This window comes from Telmatherina bonti (genome assembly GCF_933228915.1).
Source record: "Telmatherina bonti genome assembly, chromosome: 15".
NCBI classification, from domain to species: domain Eukaryota; kingdom Metazoa; phylum Chordata; class Actinopteri; order Atheriniformes; family Telmatherinidae; genus Telmatherina; species Telmatherina bonti.
The window spans coordinates 40,255,834-40,282,557 of NC_136613.1; the positions used below are offsets into that span (position 1 = coordinate 40,255,834).

Below are 26,724 nucleotides of genomic sequence, written 5' to 3' on the forward strand. Positions count from 1 at the left end.
CATTGCCATGGGGATGGCTTTTGACTGGGCGGCCCTTGCACTGCAGCCTTTTGGCTATGGTGTGGATCTGGTCCTACCCTGAGTCATGGCCATTCCAGTTCCTCTGCGGTCATGGGTGGGTTGCCCCTTATGAAAACATTCTCTGACATAAAAAACAGTTATTACAGGCAGCCAATCATATTTTATCAACCATCCCATGTTAATCTCTGCAGTGGCTGCTTGGTCCTGCCAGCTGGGGGCTGGGGCCCTCCCTCCCCAGCAGTAAGGTGGGGTTGTGGAAATGGTTTCAACACAACCTAAGGTTGACTTCTTGTCAACAACACAATACATAAACCTGCCATATTTAATCAGTCGTCATCATTGTGGTCTTCTTTTGGTTTTAAGACAGAAAGGTGAACTGAGGATGTAATGAAATGCAAAGCACTTCATTACATCAGCCATGATGTAATGCACAAGCCATGGCGGCTTGTGTAGGAACTGAGTCACTGCTCCCCCATCATGCAGCAGCTCTCAGTACCTGGGAAAGAAGAAGTCATCTGCAATAAGCTCAGATTATTCTGAAACAGGTTTATCTGCTGTCAGAATGTCTTTTAAAAATGAGAATCTGATGGCAGACCTGCACAAAGACATCCGGTAGTTTTCAACCCAGCACCTCTTCTGTGGAGAAACCATCATGTAAATGTTTCCAGTGAAACACATGGAATCAACACTGATCCACAAACAGGATTTAAACTGTAGTTTTAGTTCTGACTGTCCTGTCCTCCTTGAACATGAAGTCCTTTGATCGGTGTGCTGTAGCCTGTGGATGGATGTACAATGTACAGTTCAGTGTCGACCAATCAATACACCCTGCTATGTTATAATCCTTATTCTCTGTTCCAGTCTGGCACACTGTTTACCATCAGGCTAGAAATCAGCTGTTGTAAATCAGGACACAAAGACTGTAATTTACCTCCCCCATGTGCAGAAAATGGCGTTTTGCAGCAGTTTCGGCTTTAAGGCCCAGATCTACAAAAGGTTTGCGTGTATTAAAACATACAAACTCCCTGCACACACACACAAAAAAGGAAACTGATTTACTAACGGCGCACTGAGGGTTGCATTTTTTAAAGGCATCCACTTTGTACGTCCAGTTAGTATGTCTGCTGTAATGAATATGCAACATGGGCGCACTACTCTGCGTGTTGGGAGGAGAAATTATACATATATTCATCAGCTGCAATGTGATTTATCAAACCCAAGATCAATGTTGCTGATAGAAACTGTGTCTATATTTAACACGTTTCTAAAGGACTTGCAGACAGTCTGTGTGTGTAATTGCGCACATGGCTGCAGTTATTGTCACAAGAAGGAAATATGGAACCAAAGCAAGGAGACGCAGAGACGCTTTTCACCCCATGTGAATTATTTCAAGATGAACACGGAAACATTCATCAAAACTTCTTTTGGAGCTGCTGGAGGAACTCAGGAGTGTTTTGGAGACGAGTCTGTGCCCTGACTTTCGCCCGGAGGTCTACCGGGGTGGACTCGCGGGGTGGACTCCTGGGATGGACTACCGGGGTGGACTCCAGTTTCCCTGCAACCCTTAATTGGACTGTGCGGTTAGGATAATGATAATGCTTTAATCATGAACCTGAATTATTACGGCATGCCAACAGAAACTTGTAGCTGAATAATAATTGTTGTGAATTGTCTTCTGGAATTGAAATATTTTCAAATCTGTGTTTTCTGTACTTTTTTTTCTCTCTTGTCATGGTAAATGTTTTATGTACATCCTATTTATTTCTTTGTTTAAAGAGTTATGCATTTATCCTGAAGATGTTGACCCCAGGAAGAGTAGCAACTGCTATGTCCGGAGATAATGGGGATCTAAACAAACAAACAACAAATAGTGGAGGAGGTTGGCGTTTGTTAGGAAAAATGAAGCCAGCAGTATGAAAGGTCCCTGAACCAGGCACGTCACGTTGTCTCAGATCCTTTTAACTCTGCATCGTCATCAAACTTCCACTCTAATTGGTCAGCAGATTCTCATACTACTAACTGGAATGTTGCAGCTTGATATCAGTCTGATATGGTCCATCCATGAAATAGACCAACTTAATGTTAGTCACGTGGTCATGATGTCATGGTGACATCATGCTGCTGGAAGCTGAAGCTTCATCAAAATGCCCCGCGGTTGCACAGTTTTCCTCAAAATCCTGTTTTTAGCACCAGCCTTAGTTCCTGGCCACTGCTCCGGTTCTGCAACACACATCCCCACGCCATCAATTAATGCTTTTGCACATTAAAATGAACATTTTAAAATATTCAAAATTAACGTATAATATTTTTGTTTTAAAACGACCCCCCAATTATTTGGTGAGTGTTAAATTTTGAGGCAAGCTGTCATCATTCCTCTAACATTAAATCCTGTGTAGTCTGCTAGTTAACATGCTAATAACATAAATAGGATCAGTCTGTCATTAAACACTAATCACACTACCATCCAGTCCAGTTTGTCTTTTTTCATCGAGCCATCAGCCTACCTTGATTTTCTTTCATTGAAGTAATTGGTTAAATGATTATGGCCATTAATCTGCTTCCTCTGCCACTTGACTGGACGGAAGCAGTCATGTTGCTGGGAATGAGCTGCAAAGTTGTCTGCGGCATTTAGATCACTAGACGTAAGTAGGATTTTGGAAAAACCAAACTGCTTTATTGTTAGACTGTTTATCCACTGATGCCTTTGCAGCATCATTTTGAGGGGTTAATTACAGACTACATGCTGTTGTGCCTCCCATTAATTAACATTAAAAACTCCCCAAGCTATGCTGCGAACTGCTGCTCAAGCCTCAGTGTGATGCTGTTCAACTGCATGCTCACATGCATGTGTATGTACATGACTGTCTATGTTGATGTGGATACACAGATCTGATAAAGCATGAAGGTTAGTGGCTACATGCTGATGCTGTTTGGCTGAAATAAGGTGGATGGTTGTCCTGCACTGGTCAGGAACACTTCTATATACATGTGAACTACAATGTCACCTAGTGACAGCTTGAGCCCTCATGGAGCTCACACTCCATCTTCCATTAAGCTCCTGTAAGCCATGTGTTTGCAGATCCTACATGGCCATTATCACCGCAGCACCGAGTAGTGACTGACATGATTAAAAGGGAGAGATTGGATTTTCTACTCTTCTACGTCTGCCTGTGATCGGGCAGAGGGGAGCTCGCATGTCCTGAGGGCACGCTTCCGGCTGGATACGTTCAGGACTCATGGGCAAGGTGGAGGCCGATGTGTCTGGCGGTTCTGTCCTCTGAGGACATAGTGGACGTTTACATATTTGGATTCTGCTGATTGGTGCTGGTGGAGTCCTGATCTACCTCAACACCCGTGAGATTCTGGCAACAACTGGCAGGCTGCCTGAATTCTGTCACAATATGGGCCGGGCTAGCAGTGCACAGACTCTTGCGTTGACTGGACTCGACTGTAAGCAGGATACCAGTCTGGCTCATACTGGTCATGTGGCCGAGGTCCCGGAGCTGGTCCGCAGAATTGACAACAACATGGAGAAGGTGTCTACTAGGATCGGTGGAAATCCCCCCCCCCGTTCGGCTGTCTGGAGCTGCCACCCTGAGACCAACTATGGACTTCAAGGCCGAGGGCAAATTGTTTTCCTCACCTGGAACCCAAAAAATAATCATATCTGGATTCGGCTTCCCAGCAGCCTTGGGCCGGTGCAACCCCCCCTGAGAACGGAAGAAGACATGTTCATAGATGCTCTGTCCCCCTCCTCAACCGCTCCCAGTCCCCTCCCACATGACTCACCGCCTCCTTGGACTTTTTGTGTCTTGTTTTAGTTTGTGCTTCAGTGTATGAGATTTTTTTTTTCCTCTGTATGTCCGGAGTTACATGACCATTTTCTTACTTGCCCCCCCCCCCATGATCCTTATGTATCTCTGTTCTTATCTTGTAAGGCAGTGCTGGTAACTAGTTGCACGGCCTAAGCTTAAGCTTGGTTCAGTATTACTCTTTTGTCATTAATGTTACATGTCTGTATGTCTGACCTTGGATGAGCTGGATTAAACTCTGAATTTCCCCTCGGGGATGAATAAAGTATCTTTGATTTGATTTGATCATGTCCACCACATTTCCCCCTTTTGATCCTTTCAGGATCAACACAAGACAAGCACAATTCAGGGATATAGTAATACAATAAAACAACAAAACAAACCCAGTAAAAAAAAAAAAAAAAAAACCGAACTGCTTAAAGAGATACAGGAATATCTGAACATCAGAATGGTCACTCCCGGCAGGGTTGAAGAACATTTGTCAGAAAACATCCTGAAAGGAAAAACACTCACATGCCAGTGTCAGAATCATAAAAGCTATCACTATCAAAACAGAAGGGAAAAGGATCACAGAGAGGGAGATCTGAATCAGGAAGAGAGTCAGAAACAAGCCAAGGAACACAACATCCTAAGGCAGTGTCAATCAGCCTAACCAACACGGTTCTGATACACGGAAACAAGAAGGGCAGCAAATACTGCAATGGAACCCCAAAAGCATTGACGTAGGCGGAAGCAGCTGAGTCATCAAGATGAACAGAGGGCCTGGAGCGACTGACCGGATAAGGGGGCAGATGGGAAACCCAGGAAGACAGCTGTTGCTGCACGCTACTGTGCGTGACATCGACAGGAGCGGGGAGTAGAGAGGCTGGATTTAGAACTGTGCATCGATTGACAGTCAAATTGGGAATAAAACGTCCAACACTGATGTTAAAGATGAATTCATCTACTACAAACAGACACACACACGTGCATACATATATATATATATATATATATGTATGTATTTTTATATATATATATATATATATATAGGTATATTTTCTGTATATATATATATATATATATATATACATATATACCTATATATATATATATATACAGAAAATATACCTATATATATATATATATATACATATATACCTATATATATATATATACAGAAAATATACCTATATATATATATATATATATATATATATATATATATATATATATATATATATATATATATATATATATATATATATAAATACATACATATATATATACATATATATATATATATATATATATATATATATATATATATATATATATACATACATATACATACAGCACTTGTATTTCATCCGTGACAGGCAAACAGTCCAACACATCTCCATTCCTGCAGGTGCAGACTTGGTGAATGACTTACCACTGATCCATTTGGCCTCTGGGTCGTGGACTCTAAACTCAGGTTTGAATAAATCCTCCACAGTCAGTTTAGTGTCGCTTCCAGCTTGGTTGTCAGCTGCAGAAACAAACCACACATATTGTTTGGTCACATGATTTTATTGACTTATTCATGAGAAAATTTCTGACTGAAGTCCATATCTTCTGTTGTTCTGATCTCAAACTGACAAATCAAAGCATTTCAAATTTCAGTTTATCAAATTAATTTTTTTTTGTATAGCACCTGCATGCAAACAAAACAACAGCAGCACAAAAGTGCTTTACATATATTTAAAAATGACAAAGAATACAAATATATATTTATGGAAACACCTGATCATGGGCGCACGCATCCAGATCCCCAAGTAAACATCTACAACTTTTTTCTAAACTACATACAAATGAGCTTTCTGTCAGAAATATGCTTTATAAATTATTAATTCAGTATTTATTAATAATTAACCAAGGCTTCAGAGTGTGTAGTTATTATAGAGTGTTAGCCAATCCTGAAAAACACCGGGGACCAATATAGCAATTTTAAAACGATATAACGTGTGCTCGCCTTCTGGTCCTCATCAGAACTCGTGTCTGAGGTGTGGAGTCATCGGAACCATGAAGTACAATTTCCAGGAAGTCCAGAGAGCAGCATATAATCTAATCCAGTAGAAATAAAAGCATCAGTATCTCTGCAGTGGCAGGAGAGAGAGAAAACAGCGGACTCTGGAGATGTTTTTAGACGATAAAATCCTGTTTTTGTTACATTTTTGACGTGTGGAATAAATTTCTACTCAGGGTGAAATAAACTCCCCAGGTTTCTCACAAAGTTAGAAGGATTAAAGTTCTACAGTTTACGTAAAATGATCTCTCTCTTGTCTTCAGGACCGATGATTAAAACCTCAGTTTTGTCCTGGTTGAACTGTAGGAAATCTTTGCCATCCATGACTTTGTATCTACAGTTTAAAAGGATGTTAAGTGGTGCTGGGTCACCAGTAGACATGACGATATAAAGCTGTGTATTATCAGCATGGCTGTGTACCTGAGAGACTTTACACCAGACTTTACAGTATGTCTACTAAAATACGAAAATCTACCGTAACAAATGTGGCACTAAGATCCAGTAGAACCAGGACTGAAAGTTTCTGTGTTGACACTACACCTAAGGACATTAACAATCTCTAACAGGGTCATCTCGGTATCAGACTGATACTTTTCTAAAATATTATTTTTATTCAAGAAGTCATGTAATTGAAATAAAATGACTTTTTCCGTCATTTTACTTGAAAATAGTGAGTTGGATACAGATCACTAGTCATCAAAAATATGTGGATCTAAATGACTCCTCAGCAGAAAGGGCCTCACCACCGCTGCTTAAAAAGGCAGATTGAAACTAACCCATCTGAAGACAGTAGTTTACTATGTTTAGAAGCTCAGGCACAAAGAAACCACCAAAAGTTTTAAAAAACGATGTGAGAGTGAGATCTAAAATGATTCTTGGGTTTAGCTGGAAGAAAACAGGACAAAACTTTCCAGTGTTTCCTCTAATAAAAACATTGCTTCACATCTGTTAAAATCCACATTAAACTGAGATAAGACTGGTTCTAATCGCACTGTTCTTATGTCTCAAGTGGTCTATAAAGCAGGCAGCGACAGGTAAATGCACCGAGGACTTGTTAATATCTGTGTTAATTAAAAGGTGAACTGTCTTCAAAAGGAATTTTGGATTATTTCTATTGCCTGTATTGAGATTTTAAAAAATGAATTGTTCTTACCTGTTTACCCGGATTTAAATTTTAGGTTGTTCCTTAAACATTTCTAAATGAATAGTTTATTTGGTTTTCCTGCATTTTCTTTCTGCTCTCCTGCAACTTCTTTTAACAACACGAATTTCCTTATTTGACCATGAGGGTGTGGGTTTCAGTCTTACTGTTTTAATTCTAACTGGAGTTACAAGGTTAATAGCTGGTTTAGTTTAGAGTTTAAATGTACAATAAAAATTACCTGATGCAGGTAAAAATCTGAGAAAGTGTTTAGTTTAAAACTGTAGCTACAGGTGGAAAATTGGCCGAGTCACCCAGGGAGCTGTCAGAGGAGGACACACTACGGTGTGGCCAGAATGACAAAGTCCAAATGAAGGTTGGTCTCCAGAATCTTGGATACCTTGTGTTCAAGCTCAGCAATCTTCTGAAGATGCACAGCTCTCACAACTCAATTACAAGGTAAGTCCAACCATTGCCTTCCGCCTTGAAGTATAACCAGTTGAAGGTAGAGTGTGTAGGATTCTATCGCGATTCTTCCCAACATCAGCTGGTAAACACCAGGTAGTGAGCAAAACCACAAAACCGCTACCTCCACAAACCACCACAGGGTGGCAGTATTCAGCAAAACTCCTCACCCCTCCTATACCCTAAACACAACTTTCATCATCACCAAGTTCACAAGACTCAAACTTTATTTACAACTTGTGTGATGTATTTATGGTCCAAGTAAACTGGTAAGTAACCAGCATGTTATGCTGCATAACATTCCAGAAGACTTGATAACCAGCCTGCAGGGATAACAGGCCAGTGCAGGGAGCCAGATTTGTTTTGGGTCTGGCTGAGCTTCATTTGGCTCAGCTTTAAGTTCTTATTGGTCTAAATTGGACTCCAAACAGCCGAATCGGGGGTCAGTGTCCACTAAATTGAGCATCAGCTTCTCTAAGATGTTTCCCACCCCACGGAAGAGCTCTGGAACCACAACCAATCTGCCAGTTCAGGCCAGACTGGCATCCAGTTTACGGTCCAGCTCTATCACTGCAGGAGTTCGAGTGCTAGTTGCTCGGCATAGTCCATCAGAGATCTTCTAGAATGTGTGACACAGCAGGAAACTGCACACACCAACCAGCAGAAACCAGTTATCATAAATCCAGTTGTGTAGAAATCAGAAAGAAGGAACAGACACATGACCTCCATCACGGATCCAGCAGCATGCACTCCGTCAGTACATGCAGCTCCACTTCGATCGTTCTCCTGGTAAAAACAGATTTGAAGAATTATCTTGAGAGACCAGCTGACCAGATCCATGATTCAAATTCAGAAAGAAATGGAGAAACAGACTTAGATAGATAGATGACAATACAAAGAAACAGCAGGACAGAGTGGGAACGGGAGGGTGAGAAATAGCACCTGTCCTCTCTGAGAGCAGGAAATTTCCAGGAGCAAGTAAGAAGAGGCTAAGCTATGTGCTAAGCTAGGTTAGGTTATTTATTACTTTATAAATATTTCTGCATATATTCAGCTGTTAGACTGAATTAGACGAACACAGGCAGTCAGACACTGACACGGTGCAGAATTTACAGGGTTTGAAAGTTGTTACAGCTATTTTACGTGTGTACACGTGTTTTTAGAGTGATGAAGATGACATGTTGCTAAGTTTGGTGGGAAGGCCGAGGCAGGGCTGGTGGACGGACGTGAGGACAAGGACAAGTCTGAGGAAGACGAGCTGCAGCTTCCAGAGAAATGAAGAGCAACGCTGGGACCAGCTGGCTGCAGTACAGGTAAAATGCAGCTTCATGTTTGGTCTCAAGATATTACTGATGAAAATATTTATTATAGGAATTCCAGTTTATTACAACAACCAGTAATAGTAAATATTATATATATTATTTATTGTTGCACCATAAATGTGGTTTCATATTTGAGCTTGTTACCTACTGCACTGTCTTCTATATGTTACTTGTTGCTTTGCCATCCAGTCATTAGTATCAGATATTACAGTAATATTTTACCTTAGTCTCTGAACAGAATAGGTAGACACAGACCTTCACTAATAAATCGGATCTTTCACTTTGTTTTCCATCTGACAGTAAAACATGGCTCAACTTATAGGACTAATTTTTTGAATAATCCTTGCAGATACGTCTTGATGACATAAAGGTGAAGGACCTGAGAAAAGACTCACATCCCAGTTCCTCAGAAGGAAACCAGGCCCGGTTCCCAGTCGCCGTGTGGCTACTGGAGACCAGTTTCCTGATCTGCACAGACACAACACTGCTTTTGTTTCTGGTTTTTCATTCTTTTTTTTCAGGTAAACTGCCAATTAATAGCTTTTCTGTGGAATTTATTGTTGACATATTTATTTTTGTTTAATTTCTTTCTTCGTTTATTACTTTGTGTTCCTAATGGCCTCATGTGAGCTAGATGAGCTAGTCTTGCAGATGTCTTTATTCTGAGGGGTCATCGTCTCTGTAACATTCTGTCTTCTCAGTGCATTAGTTATGGATCAATTAGTCATTAGATTTTCTAACATGATTTAGATGTGAAACAAGATGACAATGTCAGAATTATTGGGATATGTGATGGTTTGGGAGAAGTGCTTATGCATCTCAGTGGGAATTTCTAAGAACAATCTTAAATTTAGTTCATATTCTTTTTCCTGATTTCTGAATGATAGAACAGCCTCATTAGTAAGCAACACCCTGAAAATCAATACATTTTATATTTTAATATTAACTAATCTTCTGTTGTCAGTTATCCTAGTCAATGTCACAGAAAGATATTTAGCAATACCATATAATACTGAATACAATACTACATTAACAATTATTCTAAGTACTATGTAATCTAATACTATTTGATCTTTTGCCATATTATTGTCCTCCTTCCATTGTGACACAAGGTGGAGGTTTTCCCATACACGTGATTTCTTCCACTACAATTCTCCATACTTGAAGTTTTCTCTCTTAATCTTAGTGCTCTCTCAGCCTGTAAAGTGGTGAGCAGGAGGGAACACCGGGCGTTTCTCGCTCCGATAGATGACGTGGCACCAGTAACTGATTCAAAGCATTGGCAGTCCAATGCTTTGAATCAGTTACATCATTTCCGGTGTTTCGTTGGAGCATACGAAGAGTCATTTGTCATCGGTCACGTGACGGCAGGGATTTCATGGGGCTTCAATGCAGCGTTTCGACCAAGTCCGTCTCATTTGAAGGAAACAGGCTTCAGTGCTTCCATTTCAAACATCCCATCTCTACTGGATTATCCGTGGTTCGATTCCCTGGTTCTGATCCCTGCTTGTCTCCTGGACTCCTTGGCTCAACATCCTGGTTTTGAACTCTTGCCTGTCTCATGGATCATCCCTTGAGCTGCCTCACAGCTTGGTGAGAGATTAATCATTTACCTGTTTGGTGAATAAACTTGTTAAAAACTTCTATCTGTCTCGAGGAGTCCTTCAAAGGTCCAACCGGAAACAGAAACGTGGAGATGGCTCTGATTTGCAGGAGATCCAACTGTATGCAAAGGATTTCTTCTTCAATGTTCTTTGGCCATGGAACTTAACCCAGGCAAGTACCCCACTGACAGACCTAAGATCGCTTACATTATTTCACTCCTCACTGGTTCTGCTCTTCAGTGGGCTGAAGTATAATGGCAACAAAATAGTGCTGTAACTCAATCTTTCGCCACATTCTTACAACACTTGCAGGAAGTATTTTGTCTCCGCAAGGGTGATTCAACCATCCAAGAACAATTATTTAAATTTTAACAAGGCAAAACCCTCATAACTGAGGATGCCTTACATTTCAGCACCTTAGCGGATGCCAGGGGATCGAATGAACCTTCGCTGTTCACTCAGTTCCGTACTAGTCTAGAACCCTCACTACGACTCTTTCTCACATCGTACAATGATCTGGGGCTTGAAAATTTCATACAGTTAGCCAAAAGAGTTTCTCACCATATAAGGAGCTGTCTCCATGATGAAATTTCTCCTGCTGCAATTTCAGTCACAAATCCTGTGGTACGCTTGCAGGTGAATACAGCACAACTTACTCTCACTGAGTGTCAGTGTTGCCTCACAAATAACCTGTTTGTCTTGTGGTCAACCCAAGCATAGGATCCGAGATTCTCCATAAGATCTCCACATCCTGGGGTAAGTGAAACTGTTGAGCACATTAATCCATCCAAACCTCACTATACAAGTAATGTTAAGTAATGAGATTCTTGTCACAGTTTCAGCTTTACTGGACTCTGGCTCAGCAAGGAATTTAATCTCTTGATCCCTGATTAAACGTCTTAATCTGGAATGCTCTCACTGTCCAACTCCCTTTAACATTCAGTCCATTACTGGGTCTAACCTCACCAACCACCACCATATGCAAACTCTGCCTATCTCTATGCAAATTGGATGTTTACATCATGTGGATCTTTCATTCTTAGTTCTAAATCTCTCTACTGCTGATGTCAATCTCCGACAGCCATGGTTACAACATTCTCCTACTTCGTCTTGGAAAACCTGGGGAAATATTAAAGTGGTTCCACCTTTCATCCCGACTGTTTTTCCAAATTCCCTCTGTCTAAACAGGTGTCGAAGATATCAATTGCCGCAACATCTGTGGAAAGTCCGGACGTTAAATCGACTTCCTCTGTTCCCAAGGAGTATAGGGAGTCCAAGAAGTCTTCATTTGAAAACAGGCAGCCAAACTTCCTCCTCACCGCCCTTTGGATTGTGCTAATGAATTGATTCCAGACAACAAGCTTCCCTCTGGTAGGATCTACTCTCTTTCCATTCCTGAGCAGTAGGCAATAAAACATTACATTTCTGAGGCCCTGCAACAGGGCTATATTCGCAATTTTACTTTGTCTGCTACATACATTTTTTTTTTTTTTTTAAAGAAAGATGGATGCCTGAGACCGTGCATCGACTGCTGCATGCTTAACCAAAGTACTGTAAAAAACAACCTGCTTCTTTTTGTACCTGCTGCATTGGAGAGGTCAGTGGTGCCACAATATTTACTAAACTGGATCTTCACAGTGCCTACAATCTCATCCGTATAAAAGAAAGTGACAAACAGAAAACATCCTTCAACACACCCACGGGACATTATGAACATCTGGTGATGCCTTATGGATTGCTCAATGCTCCTTCTGTATTTCAGAATTTCATGAATGAAAATTTTCCTTGACATGCTGTAGCAATTCCTAATCATTTACATTAGTCTCCTTATTTTCTCATCAGACCTCTCCTTTCAACACATCACCCAAGTTCTCGAACGGCTTCAGGAGCATCATCTGTTTGTCAAACCCGAGAAATGTTCCTTCCACCAGAATACAGTGGATTTCCTGGGGTATGTGGCGAGTGCAGACAGAGTCCAGATGGATCAGACAAAGGTACTTGGATTGGCCGCTGCCTGATAGCCTGAAATCTTCGTTTTCTAGGGTTTGCCAACTTTTACTGATTTACTGATTATTTGGAACTATAGCACTTTTGCTGTTCCTCTGACTTCAATGATTTGCAATAAACCTCAGTCTCTAATCTGGACTCCTGAATCGGAGGTGGCCTTCATTCGGTTGAAGGATGCATTTGTGTCAGCATCTGCTCTCCCACATCCAGAGGTTGATGCCTCTGCAGCTCGCATAGAGGCACATTTGTTGGGGGTCGCTGTGAATCTTACCTCAGGTTATTGTCCAGAATCGAATGGGCAGTCTGAATGCAAGATCCAGGAGGTCAGCCGATTCTGACCTCCTTTCTGTCACAAGAACCTCTTGTCATAGAGCGAATTCCTTCCTTGGGCTAAATACGCTCAGAATTCCCTCAAAAGGCTTCCACTTTTGTGTTTCCTAGGTTTTCAACCTCCTCTGTTTTCCTGAAATGGTGAGAGCTCCAATGTGCCTGCGGTGGATGACTGGTTCAAGCATAGTGAGAGGGTTTGGCACAAGCGTATCAACAGCTCCAGAGTGCCGTCAGGCGCTGCTCTCATCAGGCTGACAGACGGCGGAGGTTGGAGCATGTTTACTCCACAGGCGATCTGTTGAGGCTGTCCACACGTGACTTCGACTCCGCAGCACCTGTCGCAAGCTGAGTTGCCATTACGTGGGTCCCTTCAAGGTTGTGGCTCAGGTTAACCCCATTACGTATTGTCTGAACTTACCTGCCTCTTTTGTTTAACAGAGGAGAGACAACACTTGTGATGGCTACAAGTTGACAGCCAGTCTCTGGGGAACACATGAAACAGGTCAAAAAGTCATTCACTTTTCTTTCCTTTTTTTCTAGATTGTGCCGTCTGTTGGCAGCAGATTGTAGTAGCTCTGATTTGCTATCTTGATTTTTTTTAAGTACAAAGTCTTCTTGCATAGATATTACCTCAAATTAGGTATTTTTTCCTGAGGATTTCATGCCGGTTCGGAGGGTGTGCTGCAAGGAAGATTTTTCTGCATATTTGCGCTATTTCAAGGATTGTTATGATGAGTCTCTATGGCAACGAAAGACTTGTTTACAATTGGGGTCAACTGATTAACCTCTCCCAAATCAGGATTATCAGCGAAACAACAACAAAAAGCGATACAGATTAAAATCATATTTACCAACTGTCTTAATGGGTAACGTGAGATCGCTGGCTAAGGAAACGGAGGAGCTGGAGATGCTAACAAGGTCTCAGAAAGAATACAGAGAGTGCAGTATTATGTGCTTCACCGAGACATGGCTGCATGAACACATCCCTGACTGTAATGTGTCTGTACCGGGCTTTAAAACGGTCCGTGCAGACCGCAGTAGACAACACAGCGGAAAGCTAAAGGGTGGTGGAATTGCAGTGCTGGTTAACCAGCGTTGGTGTCATCCTGGACATGTTACTGTCAAGGAGAAGATATGCACAAGGGACATGGAACTGTTAGCTGTGAGCTTCCGTCCATATTATTTACCCAGAGAGTTTACCAGTGTTATTCTGGTAGCGGTTTATATAATACCTAGTACTGCACCAGACACAGCCTGTGACGTCATCAGCTCCGTCGTTGCTCGGCTACAAACACAGCATCCAAACTCATTCATGGCGATCTCCGGAGACTTCAACAACGTCTCCCTCTCTGCAACTCTACCAACATTCCAGCAGTTTGTCAGCTGCTCCACCAGAGAAAATAAGATGTTGGACTTATTTTATGCAAATATGAATAATGGATCCAGTTGTTCTGCCCTGCCTCCTTTAGGAAGATCTGACCATAATCTGGTTCTTCTCACCTCCACCTACAAGCCCATCGTTCAGCAGCAACCAGTCATCACAAAGACTATCAACATCTGGTCTGCTGAAGCTGCAGATGCTCCTAGAGGAGGCTTTGAGGCTACAGACTGGAACGTCCTCTGTGAACCTCATGGAGACGACATCAACGCCATGACTGAGTGTGTGACAGATTACATAAACTTCTGTGTGGACAGCATCGTCCCAACAAGAACAGTGAGGTGCTTCCCCAATAACAAACCCTGGATCACCAGTGACCTGAAAAAGCTGCTGAACATCAAAAAGAAAGCCTTCAGGGATGGAGACAGGGAGTTATTGAGGGCAACACAAAAACAACTTAAAACACAAACTAAGAAGTGCAAGGAGGACTACAGGAAGAAGTTAGAAAGTCAGCTCCAGCAGAATAACCTGAGGGATGTGTGGTCTGGAATGAAGAAGATCACCGGCTTCAAGTTAAAGGGGGACCAGCCTGATGGAGGTCTGGACAGAGCTAATGAGCTGAACATATTCTTCAACAGGTTCAGTTCACCCCCTACCTCCAGCCCAACAGACCACACAACCTCCATCAGCCCACTGCTTTCCTGTCACGCCTCCAATCTGTCACCCTGCAGCTCAGTCATGGACCAGAACATAGCTTCATCTCCCTCCCCATCAGGACATCCTGAGACCTCCACCTTGTTTGTCTCCTGCAATCAGGTTAAGAAGCAACTTGAGAAACTGAACCAGAACAAGGCTGCAGGTCCAGATGGTGTCAGTCCCAGAGTTCTCAAGACCTGCTCAGAACAACTATGTCCGATTCTCCAGCACCTTTTCAACACCAGTCTGAGACAAAATAGAGTCCCAGTGCTGTGGAAAACCTCCTGCCTTGTTCCAGTGCCTAAAAAAACACAACCAGCTGAACCAAGTGACTACAGACCAGTTGCCCTGACATCTCACATCATGAAAGTCCTGGAGAGACTCTTACTGGCTCACCTCAACAAGCAAGTAAACACCTTTCAGGACCCATTCCAGTTTGCATATCGTAATGGACTTGGGGTTGAAGATGCCATCATATACCTGCTCCAGAGAGCACACTCTCATCTGGACCATTCAGGCAGCACTCTGAGGGTCATGTTCTTTCATTTCTCAGTGCTTTTAATACCATTCAGCCTGCTTTGTTATGTGAGAAGCTCCATAAATTCCAGGTGGATACCTCCACAACCACCTGGATCTATGACTACCTCACAAACAGACCCCAGTTTGTGAGACTGAAAGGTTGTGTGTCTGAGATGGAGGTCAGCAGCACTGGAGCACCACAAGGAACTGTACTCTGGCCATTCCTCTTCACTCTGTACACCTCAGACTTCCAGTACAACTCTGAGTCCTGTCATCTGCAGAAATACTCTGATGACTCTGCAGTTGTGGGGTGTATCAGGGATGGACAAGAAGCAGAGTACAGAGAACTGGTCAGTCAGTTTGTTAAATGGTGCGGTGACAATCATCTCATATTAAATAGCAGCAAAACAAAAGAGATGATTGTTGACTTCAGGAGGAAGAAGAATAAACAAAGCACTGTTTCCATCCTGGGAGAGGAGGTGGAGGTGGTGGAGGAATACAAGTATCTTGGAGTTCAGCTGGACAACAAACTGGACTGGAAATGCAACACTGACTACATCTACAAGAAAGGTCAGAGCAGACTGTACTTCTTAAGGAAGCTGAGATGGTTTAACGTCTGCACCAAGATGTTGCATATCTTCTATAAGTCTGTTGTGGAGAGTGCAGTCAGCTTTGCAGCATCTGCTGGGGTAGTAGCATCAGAACCAGAGACTTGAAGAGAATCAACAAACTGATCCAGAAAGCTGCTTCTGTGCTTGGAGTAACTTTGGAGCCGCTGGAGCTGACTGTCCAAAGAAGAATGCTGCACAAGCTGATGAAGATGATGGAGGATTCTTCACACCCTCTCCACAACACAGTGATGAAACAACAAAGTGTGTTCAGTGAGAGGCTTCTTCAGGTCCGATGTAAGACTGAAAGATACAGAAGATCATTCCTGCCAGCAGCCATCAGCCTCCAAAACAAGACCTCTAGTTATTATTATATACTACAATATTGGATTTCCCTTTGGGGATTAATAAAGTATTTTTCATTTCATTTCATTTAAACCGTGTTTGTCTTCAGAATGACATGAACATGAGGCAGATCATTCCCGACAGTAATTGATACTTCCAAGGTTAAGCTAGTTATGCTAAACCATTAGCCTTGGCCTTTTCTGTTCTACATAATTCTATTAAATCCAGTGGTGAAGTGTACGTGAGACCAAAAACATATGGATTTCCCAAAACCACTAAGTGGCTGCTGCTGTGAGTGGGCATGTGAGAGTGTGCATGCTTTGTGTTGTAGTATATGAAAACAGCTAACATCAGTTTTGGAACTTTTCTTTTTCGATGCATTTTGAGTTCAAATTTAAAGATTGACAGCTTATATTATTTACCTTTTACCTGCTGTCTCTGGCTGTTCAGTAGTTAAAGTCCAGCTGTTAAAGACAGTTTTACATCTTGTGTTGCTTTGAAATATATTTGGAAAACAGAACCAGTCTTATCATGATATATTTGTCTGTTTATGAATTAAGGATGGTGGTTGTTGCATGTGTGTGTTGCTCCAGTACGGGCTGTTGGAGACTGGGAGGGACAAATTAGAGCAGACCAATAGACTCCACTATAAAAGTACTCAGGGAGCGCAAACCTCTGCCAAGAGGCACAGTTCTCCCCATATTGTAATCTGTTCTCTTCCTATGATAATTCCCAAGACCCCTATTTTTTCACATTCATCATCATAGTATCCAGAATGATTCCTTATTTGGATCAGTCTTATGTATTTTACAACCTGCTCGAAGCTTGTCCTGATTTTTTTTCCTCAGTGGTCCAACCATTTTCTTTAGAGTTACGTTCACCAATGTTGAAAATGACCCTATCTAAATCAAATCAAAGATACTTTATCCCTCCCCGAGGGAAAATTCAAGGTTCTAGCCAGCTCGTCTAAGGTTTGACATACAGACATGTAACATTATTGACAAAAAGGATTACAGAACCAAACTTAAGCTTAGGCTCCGCAGCCAGTTTAACCGGCACTGCCTTATAACATATAAGAACAGTGATACATTCGGCTCATGAGGGGTCGAGGGGAAAAAAACATGGAACTCCGGGCCGCGCCACTAGATGACACAGAAGAGACAGAGAAAAAAACCTCATACACTTAAGCAGAAACTCAAACACGACGCACACAAAGTCCAGGGAGGTGGTGAGTCATGTGGGAGGGGACCGGGGATGGATGAGGAAGAGGGGCAGAGTGTCTATGAACATCTCTTCTTCCATTTTCAGGGGCGGTTGCACCGGCCCAAGGCCGTTGGGAAGTTGGATCCAGATATGATTGTTGTTTGGGTTCCAGGCGAGGAAAATAATCTCAGGCTGGCAGCTCCAAATAGCCGAATGGGGGAGTTCATTTTTACCGATCCTAGCAGTTATCCTCTCCATGTTGTTATCGATTCTGTGTACCAGCTCTGGGACCGACACACGATGACTAGTCTGTGCTAAACTGGCATCCTGCTTACGGTGGAGTCCGGTCAACGCAAGAGTCTGTGCACTGCTAGCTCGGCCCATACCGTTACATAATTCAGGCAGCCTGCCAGTTGTTGCCAGAATCTCACGGGTCTTGAGATAGATCAGAACTCCGCCAGTGCCAATCAGCAGAATCCCGAGACACATAGGTCTCCATCTGGCCCATGAGTCCTTAACATATCCAGCAGGAAGCCGTCCCTCAGGACACGCGGGCTCCCCACTGCCTGATCTCTGGGTTGAAAAAATTTAATTGAATGCGTTGAGAGACCAGCCGATCAGATCGATGTAGTAAAAATTTAAGGAAAAGCAAAAAGCAGAGAGTATTAGTTTCCGACCCTCATTGGAAACTAATACAACTTACTGCTGGTAATCAAAGCTATGACGCCTGTCGTACAGGGACTGGATAGCTCATAGAATGGGGTCCGGAATCCCGTACTCCCGGAGCACCCTGCATAAGAGGGACATGGTCGAACGCCTTCTCCAGGTCCACAAAGCACATGTAGATTGGTTGGGCAAACTCCCATGCCCCCTCCAAGACCCCAAAGAGGGTATAGAACTGGTCTGTTAGAATTTTTTTTTTTTTATAAATCATTTGTTTATGACAGTCTTTTCTTTTACTATATGTTAACTTTTGAGATTACTTTAACAAAGATCATTCTTGCTGGGGGGGTCTTTAAAGAGGCTCTCTTTATCTCTCTCTTTTATTCCCCCCCCCAATAACAGTGTAGCATCATTAACATGTATGTCTCCTGTCTCAGCAGGTCTCCCTGGCCGGGAGTAGCAGTTCCTGTTATCTGTTGTCTTTCTGTCCTCTTCCCCCCACACAGCAGAGGCAGATGGCTGCCTGTCCTTGAACCAGGTTCTGCCGGAGGCTTCCTTCCTGTTAAAAGGGAGTTTTTTCCTTCCCACTGTCGCCAGTGTGCTTGTTCAGGATGGGAGAATGATTTGGAGCCTCAAACTCAATCTGTTGGTTTCTTTATATCGGCTATTCTGAATTTGCTTTCATTATGTTGTTTTTTTTTTTTTTAAATTTATTTCCTGTCTGTAAAGCATCTTGAGATGGCTTTGCCATGATTTGATGCTATATAAATAAAGTTGAATTGAACTGAATTGAAAATGCGCCATTTTACACATTCCTGTAGAACCAGCATGTGTACAACTAATAGACCTACTACCAAAGTTGTCAGTGGATTATATTTATTCAGCAATTGTTATCTCGGTTTAGTCAACATTGAACTAGATCTGGTAAATTCCACTCTCAAGGGCTCATTCATACCAGGTGTTCTGGGATCGACTGGGAGGGAAAGTCTTTGTTTGATTTTGTTTTACGCTGGACTTTGCTGGAGCAACCCAAACCACCTGGTCAGCATCATGTAGTTACAACAGCTGATCACTAGGGGTGGTGTTGTCCATAACCATGAATAATCAAGTGGCAGAACAACCCAGCTCATCGAATGGCCAGGAGCAGTGAAAGCTTGTAAATGATGGAACAGCAACACAATTATGCATTTGTGGGGTTTCTGATTCTACTTTGGTGTTCAGACCTCATCCAGTTCTCACCAGAATGACTCCAGTATGAGCAACACCCAGATATCCACCATGTTGATCTATATCACTCCCTGGAAGCTCCGGTTGCTTTCACACTGCGAGTGTCAAGACTCTGCAGGACCTGGCAAGTGTGTATGTGTGGGCGTATCTACTTTACAGGTAGAAGCATGGATCTGCAGCAGAGTCAGCCACATCTGGCATTCATCATCTCATTACCACTTATCCCGTTACTGCTTCATGATAGATTTTTAGGACAGAAGACATGTTGCACACAGGGCACTCAGCAAGGCCTCTAAATGTGACTGGCTGCTGCATGTACTAACTGGGCACTGGTAATAACCCTCTGAAATTGTCACGAGAAAACTCAGTTTTGACCTCATAGATTCATATTAGCGATAATTCTTATACAACTCATATCATAAAAGACCTGGTCTGTTCATCAATGTCTAAAATTTTGATTAGTAATATTTAGTTTCCAGGTTTAGCCTCTTGCTGATATTAGAAATTAACATGTTAACATGTATTTACTGTCTGCTAAAGCAGAGTTGGACAGACATGAGAATGACATTATTCATGGAAACATGAAATGATAAAAAAAAAAAAAAGAAAAAAATCATTGAGTGAGAGTTTCACCTGATGTGGTCACATTTAATCTGTGAAAATGTTTGTAGGTTAGAGGGGTTGCACATGTCTGCACAGTGTGAGCCTAATCTGAGAGTAGTAGGAGCCCAGTCTGAGCACAATCTCAACCAAGTCTAAGCCCAGCTGAAGCCCAGTCTGAGCCCATTTTAAGACCAGCCTGAGGTCATTCTGAGCCTGGTCTAAACCTAATCTAAGCCCAGTGTGAGACCAGACCAGTTTGCTCCACAGCAGAGGAGACCTAAGGCAAAATGAAGCAGCACCTAAAGATGATGTAGCCAAGCAGTGGCCCATGCATTAAAAAACACCACCCCTTGAAGAATTGCCGTGGCTTCAGACTATCTAGGAACGTAAAGAACGAGGCATCTGTTCAAGATGCTGCTCCTCTACTTCTCATCTTGGATGTGACTGCAAGGTTACCCTGAAATGTGAAGAGTGTAACAATGACAAGCACACCACGGCTCTTCATCCTGGTCCATTGCAATGGTCAGTCACAGCCTAAACCTCCCCAAAAAATGATGGTGGGGAGTCTGAACAGGACACTACACCAGAAGCAGTTGTAAGTCCTTTATAAACTGAAGTTTGTGGCAACCACTTTAAATCAAAATTGTGTTCAATTATGTTCAGACTTGAACTATTTTGTTAAAGTATATACAAAAGAGCACCCACAACAGGTCATAAAAATGTACACAATGCTTGATGATGAAAACAACATAGCTTAAGTTTTTCTACTTTTTCAAAATTAAAGCTGGCTCATACCCTTACAGGAACCAACGCAGACATATCAGTACTTTTTCTGACACGCCATTGGTCCCATTTTTGCCCAGTAAGTGCATACTTTAGACCAGTCTAAGTCATCCTCCAGAGGCTCGGATCACTGCTAAGAGGATTATCTGGCTCGTCTTTCTCTCTGATGCTTATGTGGCTGCTGCTCCTACTCTGTCCCGCTTCTGCTTTCCTCTGCGTGACAACGACCGGCTGCAGAGGCACCGGACAGCCCGTACAAGGGGGTCCGGTACCCCATACTCCCGGAGTACCCCCAACAGGAGCCCGCGGGGGACATGGTCAAACGCCTTCTCCAGGTCCACAAAGTACATGTAGACTGGTTGGGCAAACTCCCATGCCCCCTCCAGGACCCCAAAGAGGGAATAGAGCTGGTCCACTGTTCCGCGGCCGGGACGAAAACCGCACTGCTCCTCCTCAATCCGGGATTCGACTATCCGGCGGACCCTCCTCTCCAGGACCCCTGAATAGACCTTACCAGGGAGGCTGAGGAGTGTGATTCCCCTGTAATTGGAACACACCCTCCGGTCCCCCTTCTTAAAAAGGGGGGCCACCCCAGTCTGCCAATCCATCGGCACTGCCCTCGATGTCCACGCAATGCTGCAGAGGCATGTCAGCCAGGACAGTCCCACAGCATCCAGAGCCTTAAGGAACTCCGGGCGGATCTCACCCCCCCCCCCCCCCCCCCCCCCCCGGGGCCTTGCCGCCAAGGAGCTTTTTGACCACCTCAGCGACTTCAGCCCCAGAGATAGGAGAGTCCACCCCTGAGTCCCCCAGCTCTGCTTTCTCATCGGAAGACGTGTTGGTAGGATTGAGGAGGTCTTCAAAGTATTCCCTCCACCGACCTACAACATCCCGAGTTGAGGTCAGCAGCTCCCCATCTCCACTGTATACAGTGTTGATGGAGCACTGCTTCCCCCTCCTGAGCCGCCGGATGGTGGACCAGAATCGCCTCGAAGCCGTCCGGAAGTCTTCCTCCATGGCCTCGCCAAACTCCTCCCATGCCCGAGTTTTTGCCTTGGTGACAGCTGAAACCGCATGCCGCTTAGCCTGTCGGTACCCATCAGCTGCCTCCAGAGTCCCACAGGCCAAGAAGGCCCGATAGGACTCCTTCTTCAGCTTGACGGCATCCCTCACTGCTGGTGTCCACCAACGAGTCCTGGGATTACCGCCACGACAGGCACCAACGACCTTACAGCCACAGCTCCGGCCGGCCGCCTCAGCAATAGAGGCACGGAACACAGCCCATTCGGACTCAATGTCCCCCGCCTCACTCGGGACATGGTTGAAGCTCTGTTGAAGGTGGGAGTTGAAGCTCGCTCTGACGGGGGACTCTGCCAGACGTTCCCAGCAGACCCTCACAACACGTTTGGGCCTGCCAGATCTGACCGGCTTCCTCCCCCACCATCTGAGCCAACTCACCACCAGGTGGTGATCAGTTGAAGCTCCGCCCCCCTCTTTACCCGAGTGTCCAAGGCATGTGGCCGCAGGTCCGATGACATGACTACAAAATCGATCATCGAACTGCGGCCCAGGGAATCCTGATGCCAGGTGTACATATGGACACTCTTTTGTTGGAACATGGTGTTCGTTATGGACAATCCATGACGAGCACAGAAGTCCAATAACAAAACACCATTTGGGTTCAGAGGGGGGGACCATGCCTCCCAATCACTCCCCTCCAGGTCTCACTGTCATTGCCCACATGAGCATTGAAGTCCCCCAGTGGGACAATGGAGTCCCCAGAAGGAGCACCCTCCAGCACTCCCTCCAAGGACTCCAGAAAGGGTGGGTACTCTGAACTGCCGTTCGGTGCATAAGCACAGACAACAGTCAGGACCCGTCCCCCCCACCCGGAGGCGGAGGGAAGCTACCCTTTCATCCACCGGGGTAAACCCCAACGTGCAGGCACCAAGCTGGGGGCCAATGAGAATGCCCACACCTGCTCGGCGCCTCTCACCGTGAGCAACTCCAGAATGGAAGAATATACAGCCCCTCTCGAGGGTACTGGTTCCAGAGCCCAAGCCATGCGTCGAGGTGAGTCCAACTATATCTAGCCGGAACCGCTCAACCTCGGGCACAAGCTCAGGCTCCTTCCCCACCAGAGAGGTGATGTTCCACGTCCCCAGAGCAAGCTTCTGCAGCCGGGGATCGGACCGCCAGGGTCCCCGCCCCTTGCCGCCGCCCAGCTCACACTGCACCCGACCCCTACGGCTCCTCCCGTAGATGGTGAGCCCACGGGAGGTGGGGCCCATGTAACCCTTTCGGGCTGAGCCCGACCGGGCCCCATGGGCGAAGGCCCGGCCACCAGACGCTCGCTCTCATACCCCACCTCCAGGCCTGGCTCCAGAGGGGGTTCCGGTTAACCCGCGTCCGGGCAAGGGAACATTTTATGCCCAGGTTTGTCGTCATCATAGGGGTTGATGAGCCGTGCTTGGTCTGGTTCCTCCCCTAGACACTTGTTTGCCATGGGTGACCCTACCAGTGGCATAAAGCCCCCGACAAGATAGCTGCTAGGATCTTCGGGACGCACAAACCCCTCCACCACGATAAGGTGACGGCTCAGGGAGGTGTTTATCATTTGTGTAATTAAAAAATCTCCCTGAGCTTCGGAATGCTCTTTAGTCCTTTTTTCTCTGCTAGTTCTGTTTGTCATGAGCCAATTTTATTCAGCCCACGTAAGTCAGTGCATTAACACGGCCTTGAGTACAGTATGTACCAACGGAGCACAACCCAGTTATACATACTTGTAGGTCCATCCAAGCCTCACAGCTGACCAGGACCAACTGGTTCACAGGTCCAGCATTCCTATACAAGTCACAGAGAACTATTAAACAGCATGAAACTTTTGAGCTCAGTAACCCAAATTCTGATGCAGAAATACAACCACAAGTAACTAGCTGTGTTACAAAAAGACAAACAGTGGATCCTGAGAGGTTCACAAAAGTCATTGTGTTCCTCAAGGTTCCGTACTTGGACCAATACTCTTCACGCAATATATATGCTCCCTTTAGGCAAAATTCTTAGACAACAAGGAATAAACTTTCATTGTCATGCAGATGATACTCTGATATACTTTTCCTTTAAACCAGATGAAAGAAATCAGCCAGATAGGCTACAAAATTGTCTCACAGACATAAAGAATTGGATGTCTAGAAATTTTCTCCTCTTAAACTCAGATAAGACTGAAGTAATTCTCATTGGATCTGAAAAACTCAGAGCTAAATTTCCCAGTTTTGTAATGAACTTGGATGGCATTACTTTAGCTTCCAGTGCTACAGTGAGAAACCGTGGAGTAATATTTGACTCTGAACTGTCCTTTGGCCCACATATTAAGCAGGTTACTAAAACAGCCTTCTTTCATTTACGTAATATAGCCAAAATTAGGGACATTCTGTCTCCGTGATGCAGAAAAACTGGTTCATGCTAGATTACTGTAACTCTCTATTACTGGGCTGTCCTAAATATGCCCTGAAAAGCCTTCAGCTGATCCAGAATTCTGCAGCCAGAGTCCTGACCAGAACCAGCAGGAGAGATCATATTTCTCCCGTTTTAGCCTCTCTTCATTGGCTGCCTGTTGAATCTAGAATAGAAATTGTCTTCCTTCTCCTTTCATACAAAGCCCTCCACAACCAGGCACCACTATATATCAAAGACCTCATTGTTCCTTATATACCAAGCAGAGTACTTCGTTCGCAGACTGCAGGCTTACTTGTGGTTCCTAGAGTCTCAAAGAGCCGAGCAGGAGGCAGAGCCTTTGGTTATCAGGCCCCTCTCTTATGGAATAAGCTCCCAGTTAGTGTTAGGGAAGCAGACACCCTCCCCACCTTTAAGACTAGGCTGAAGACTTATCTTTTTGATAAGTCCTATAGCTAGGGATGGTTAGCATCCCTTAGTTATGCTGCTATAGGTTTAGACTGCTGAGGGACTTTTCCTGATACACTGAGCTTCTTTCTCTGTCTCTTTATCTCTATCTCTATCTCAATTCGTTTTACCTGCAACATCAAAAACGCGGAAGCAGCAACTCCGCTTCATGCTATTTCCACTAATGACGCCCACCTCAAATGTCTGACCAATCACACGATACTTCTCAGAGTCCCGCAAGAAAAAAGTTTTGCCAGCCCGATGTGTCAAGACTGTCTTCATACGCGTCCGCGAGAACAAAATGTCGTCATTTTCTTCTCAGAGCCTCGAGAACAAGAAAAAAGTTCTCGCTTCTCGTGGAGTATGTAACAAGCTTAAGTTGGAGCTTCCAATTCAATCTGTTGGTTTCCTTATATAGACTATTATGAATTGGTTTTCATTATGTTTTTTTTCCCTGTCTGTAAAGCGTTTTGAGATGGCATTGCCGTGGTTTGACGCTATATAAATAAATTTGAATTGAACTGAATTAGATTCAAAATGGGAGCAGTTCCTATACACTTCTTCCACTCCTTGGGGAGATTTTTTGCAATCCGTGGTACTTCTGAACAGCTGCAATAAGACTTTTGGAGTAATTTTATTGGTCTTTGCAAAGAGTTGGAGTTAAAAAAAAAGTGGTGACAGACCACCAGAGATACGCCAACAACCAAGAATGGAACCTAGCATTTCATCCCACTTCATTCCTTGCACATGGGTGGTGCATGGGAACATAAACGGAGTTGCAAGGAGAATTTTTGACTCAGTACTAATCCACACTCCATCTTCCCCTATCCAACAAGGTCTTATGCACCTTTATGGCAGAAGTAATGGCCATCATCAACTCCAGGACTCTAGTTTCTGTCTCCTAGTGTCAAGTTGTTCCTCAGACTCTTACCCCTGCAATACTTCTTTCTAAAAAGCAAAGTGTTCCATCTGCTCAAGGGAAGTTTGTCTAGAAGGACCTGCATAAGCAACAGTGGTGTCAAAGTTCAAAGATTGTCTGATGAATTCTGGAATTGTTGGAAGCACAAATACCTGGAGACACGACAACTTAATAATAAATGGCAAGAGTTGAGTCTCAACATCATAAAGGGTGACATCGTCTTGCTGAAGGATGACTGTACAAGCCGGAATGACTGGTCCTTGGTGCTCTTAACAAACACCTTCCCAGATGACGATGGAAAAGTTAACAAGATTTAGATTAAGGTCATCAAGGATGAAGTGGCCAAAAAAATTCTCAACCCTTTAACAGAAGTTATTATGCTTCTAAAGAACAAAGACCAAACGGCTGTTAGGTTTATGATGTGTTTAGGTGTTAGTATGTGGTATCTTATTCCATATCAGGCGGGGAGTGTTCTGCCATTGATTTTGGCTTAATATTAGTGCTTTATATTAATTTGCCTCAGGATTTTCAATGGTGTCTTTTGTTTTTAAAGTCAATTTTGAGCCTGTGACAGAAAGTCAACCATGTTGTTTTAGTTCTCAGAGAGCTACATGCAGGGAAATTCTTCCTCTGAAATCTGCCATCCGTTTATGCCATCGTCACCACCGTGTGTAAGTTTTTAACTAATGTTCAGGAGCAGTATTTTGTTTCAGCCCTGCTTGTGGGAAATTTTAACTACAAAGGTGAATTTAATTTCTTATAACGTTTTGAATGGTTTAGGTGGTTTACTGGGGTGCAGACATGCACTATGCTAATATTAGCTACTTAATTTATTTTCTGCAGTTTTCCTATAGGCTGAAATGTGTACGTGGTTCATCAAATTAAAGTCCTGACTCGTGGATTCATTAGAATGGAGCTTACTGCTAAATGGTATTGGATACATACAAGGAGAGCAGGTGGCTGAGACCAGTATGATCACGATCTAGGCCTGGTCCGAGCCCAGTCTAAACCCAGTCAATCAACAGAAAATTAGCATCTTATAGACATTTGTAAACACAGAAACATATTAACATGTACTTTGGATTATTTATAAATAGTCATATTTAATGTAATATTTTTGAGCAGGGAAGG

General features: G+C 43.7%; 1 protein-coding gene across 1 annotated transcript in view; it reads right to left on the minus strand.

Moving 5' to 3' along the window:
* LOC306766203 (inactive dipeptidyl peptidase 10-like) overlaps nucleotides 1-26,724 on the minus strand; it is a gene marked incomplete at both ends in the record, with an annotated part of 307,548 nt that overhangs the window by 246,254 nt on the left and 34,570 nt on the right. The window contains one exon of the mRNA XM_079253836.1: nucleotides 5,248-5,343. Coding sequence (XP_079109962.1) covers nucleotides 5,248-5,343 — 96 coding nt within the window. The remainder of the gene's footprint in view (nucleotides 1-5,247; nucleotides 5,344-26,724) is intronic.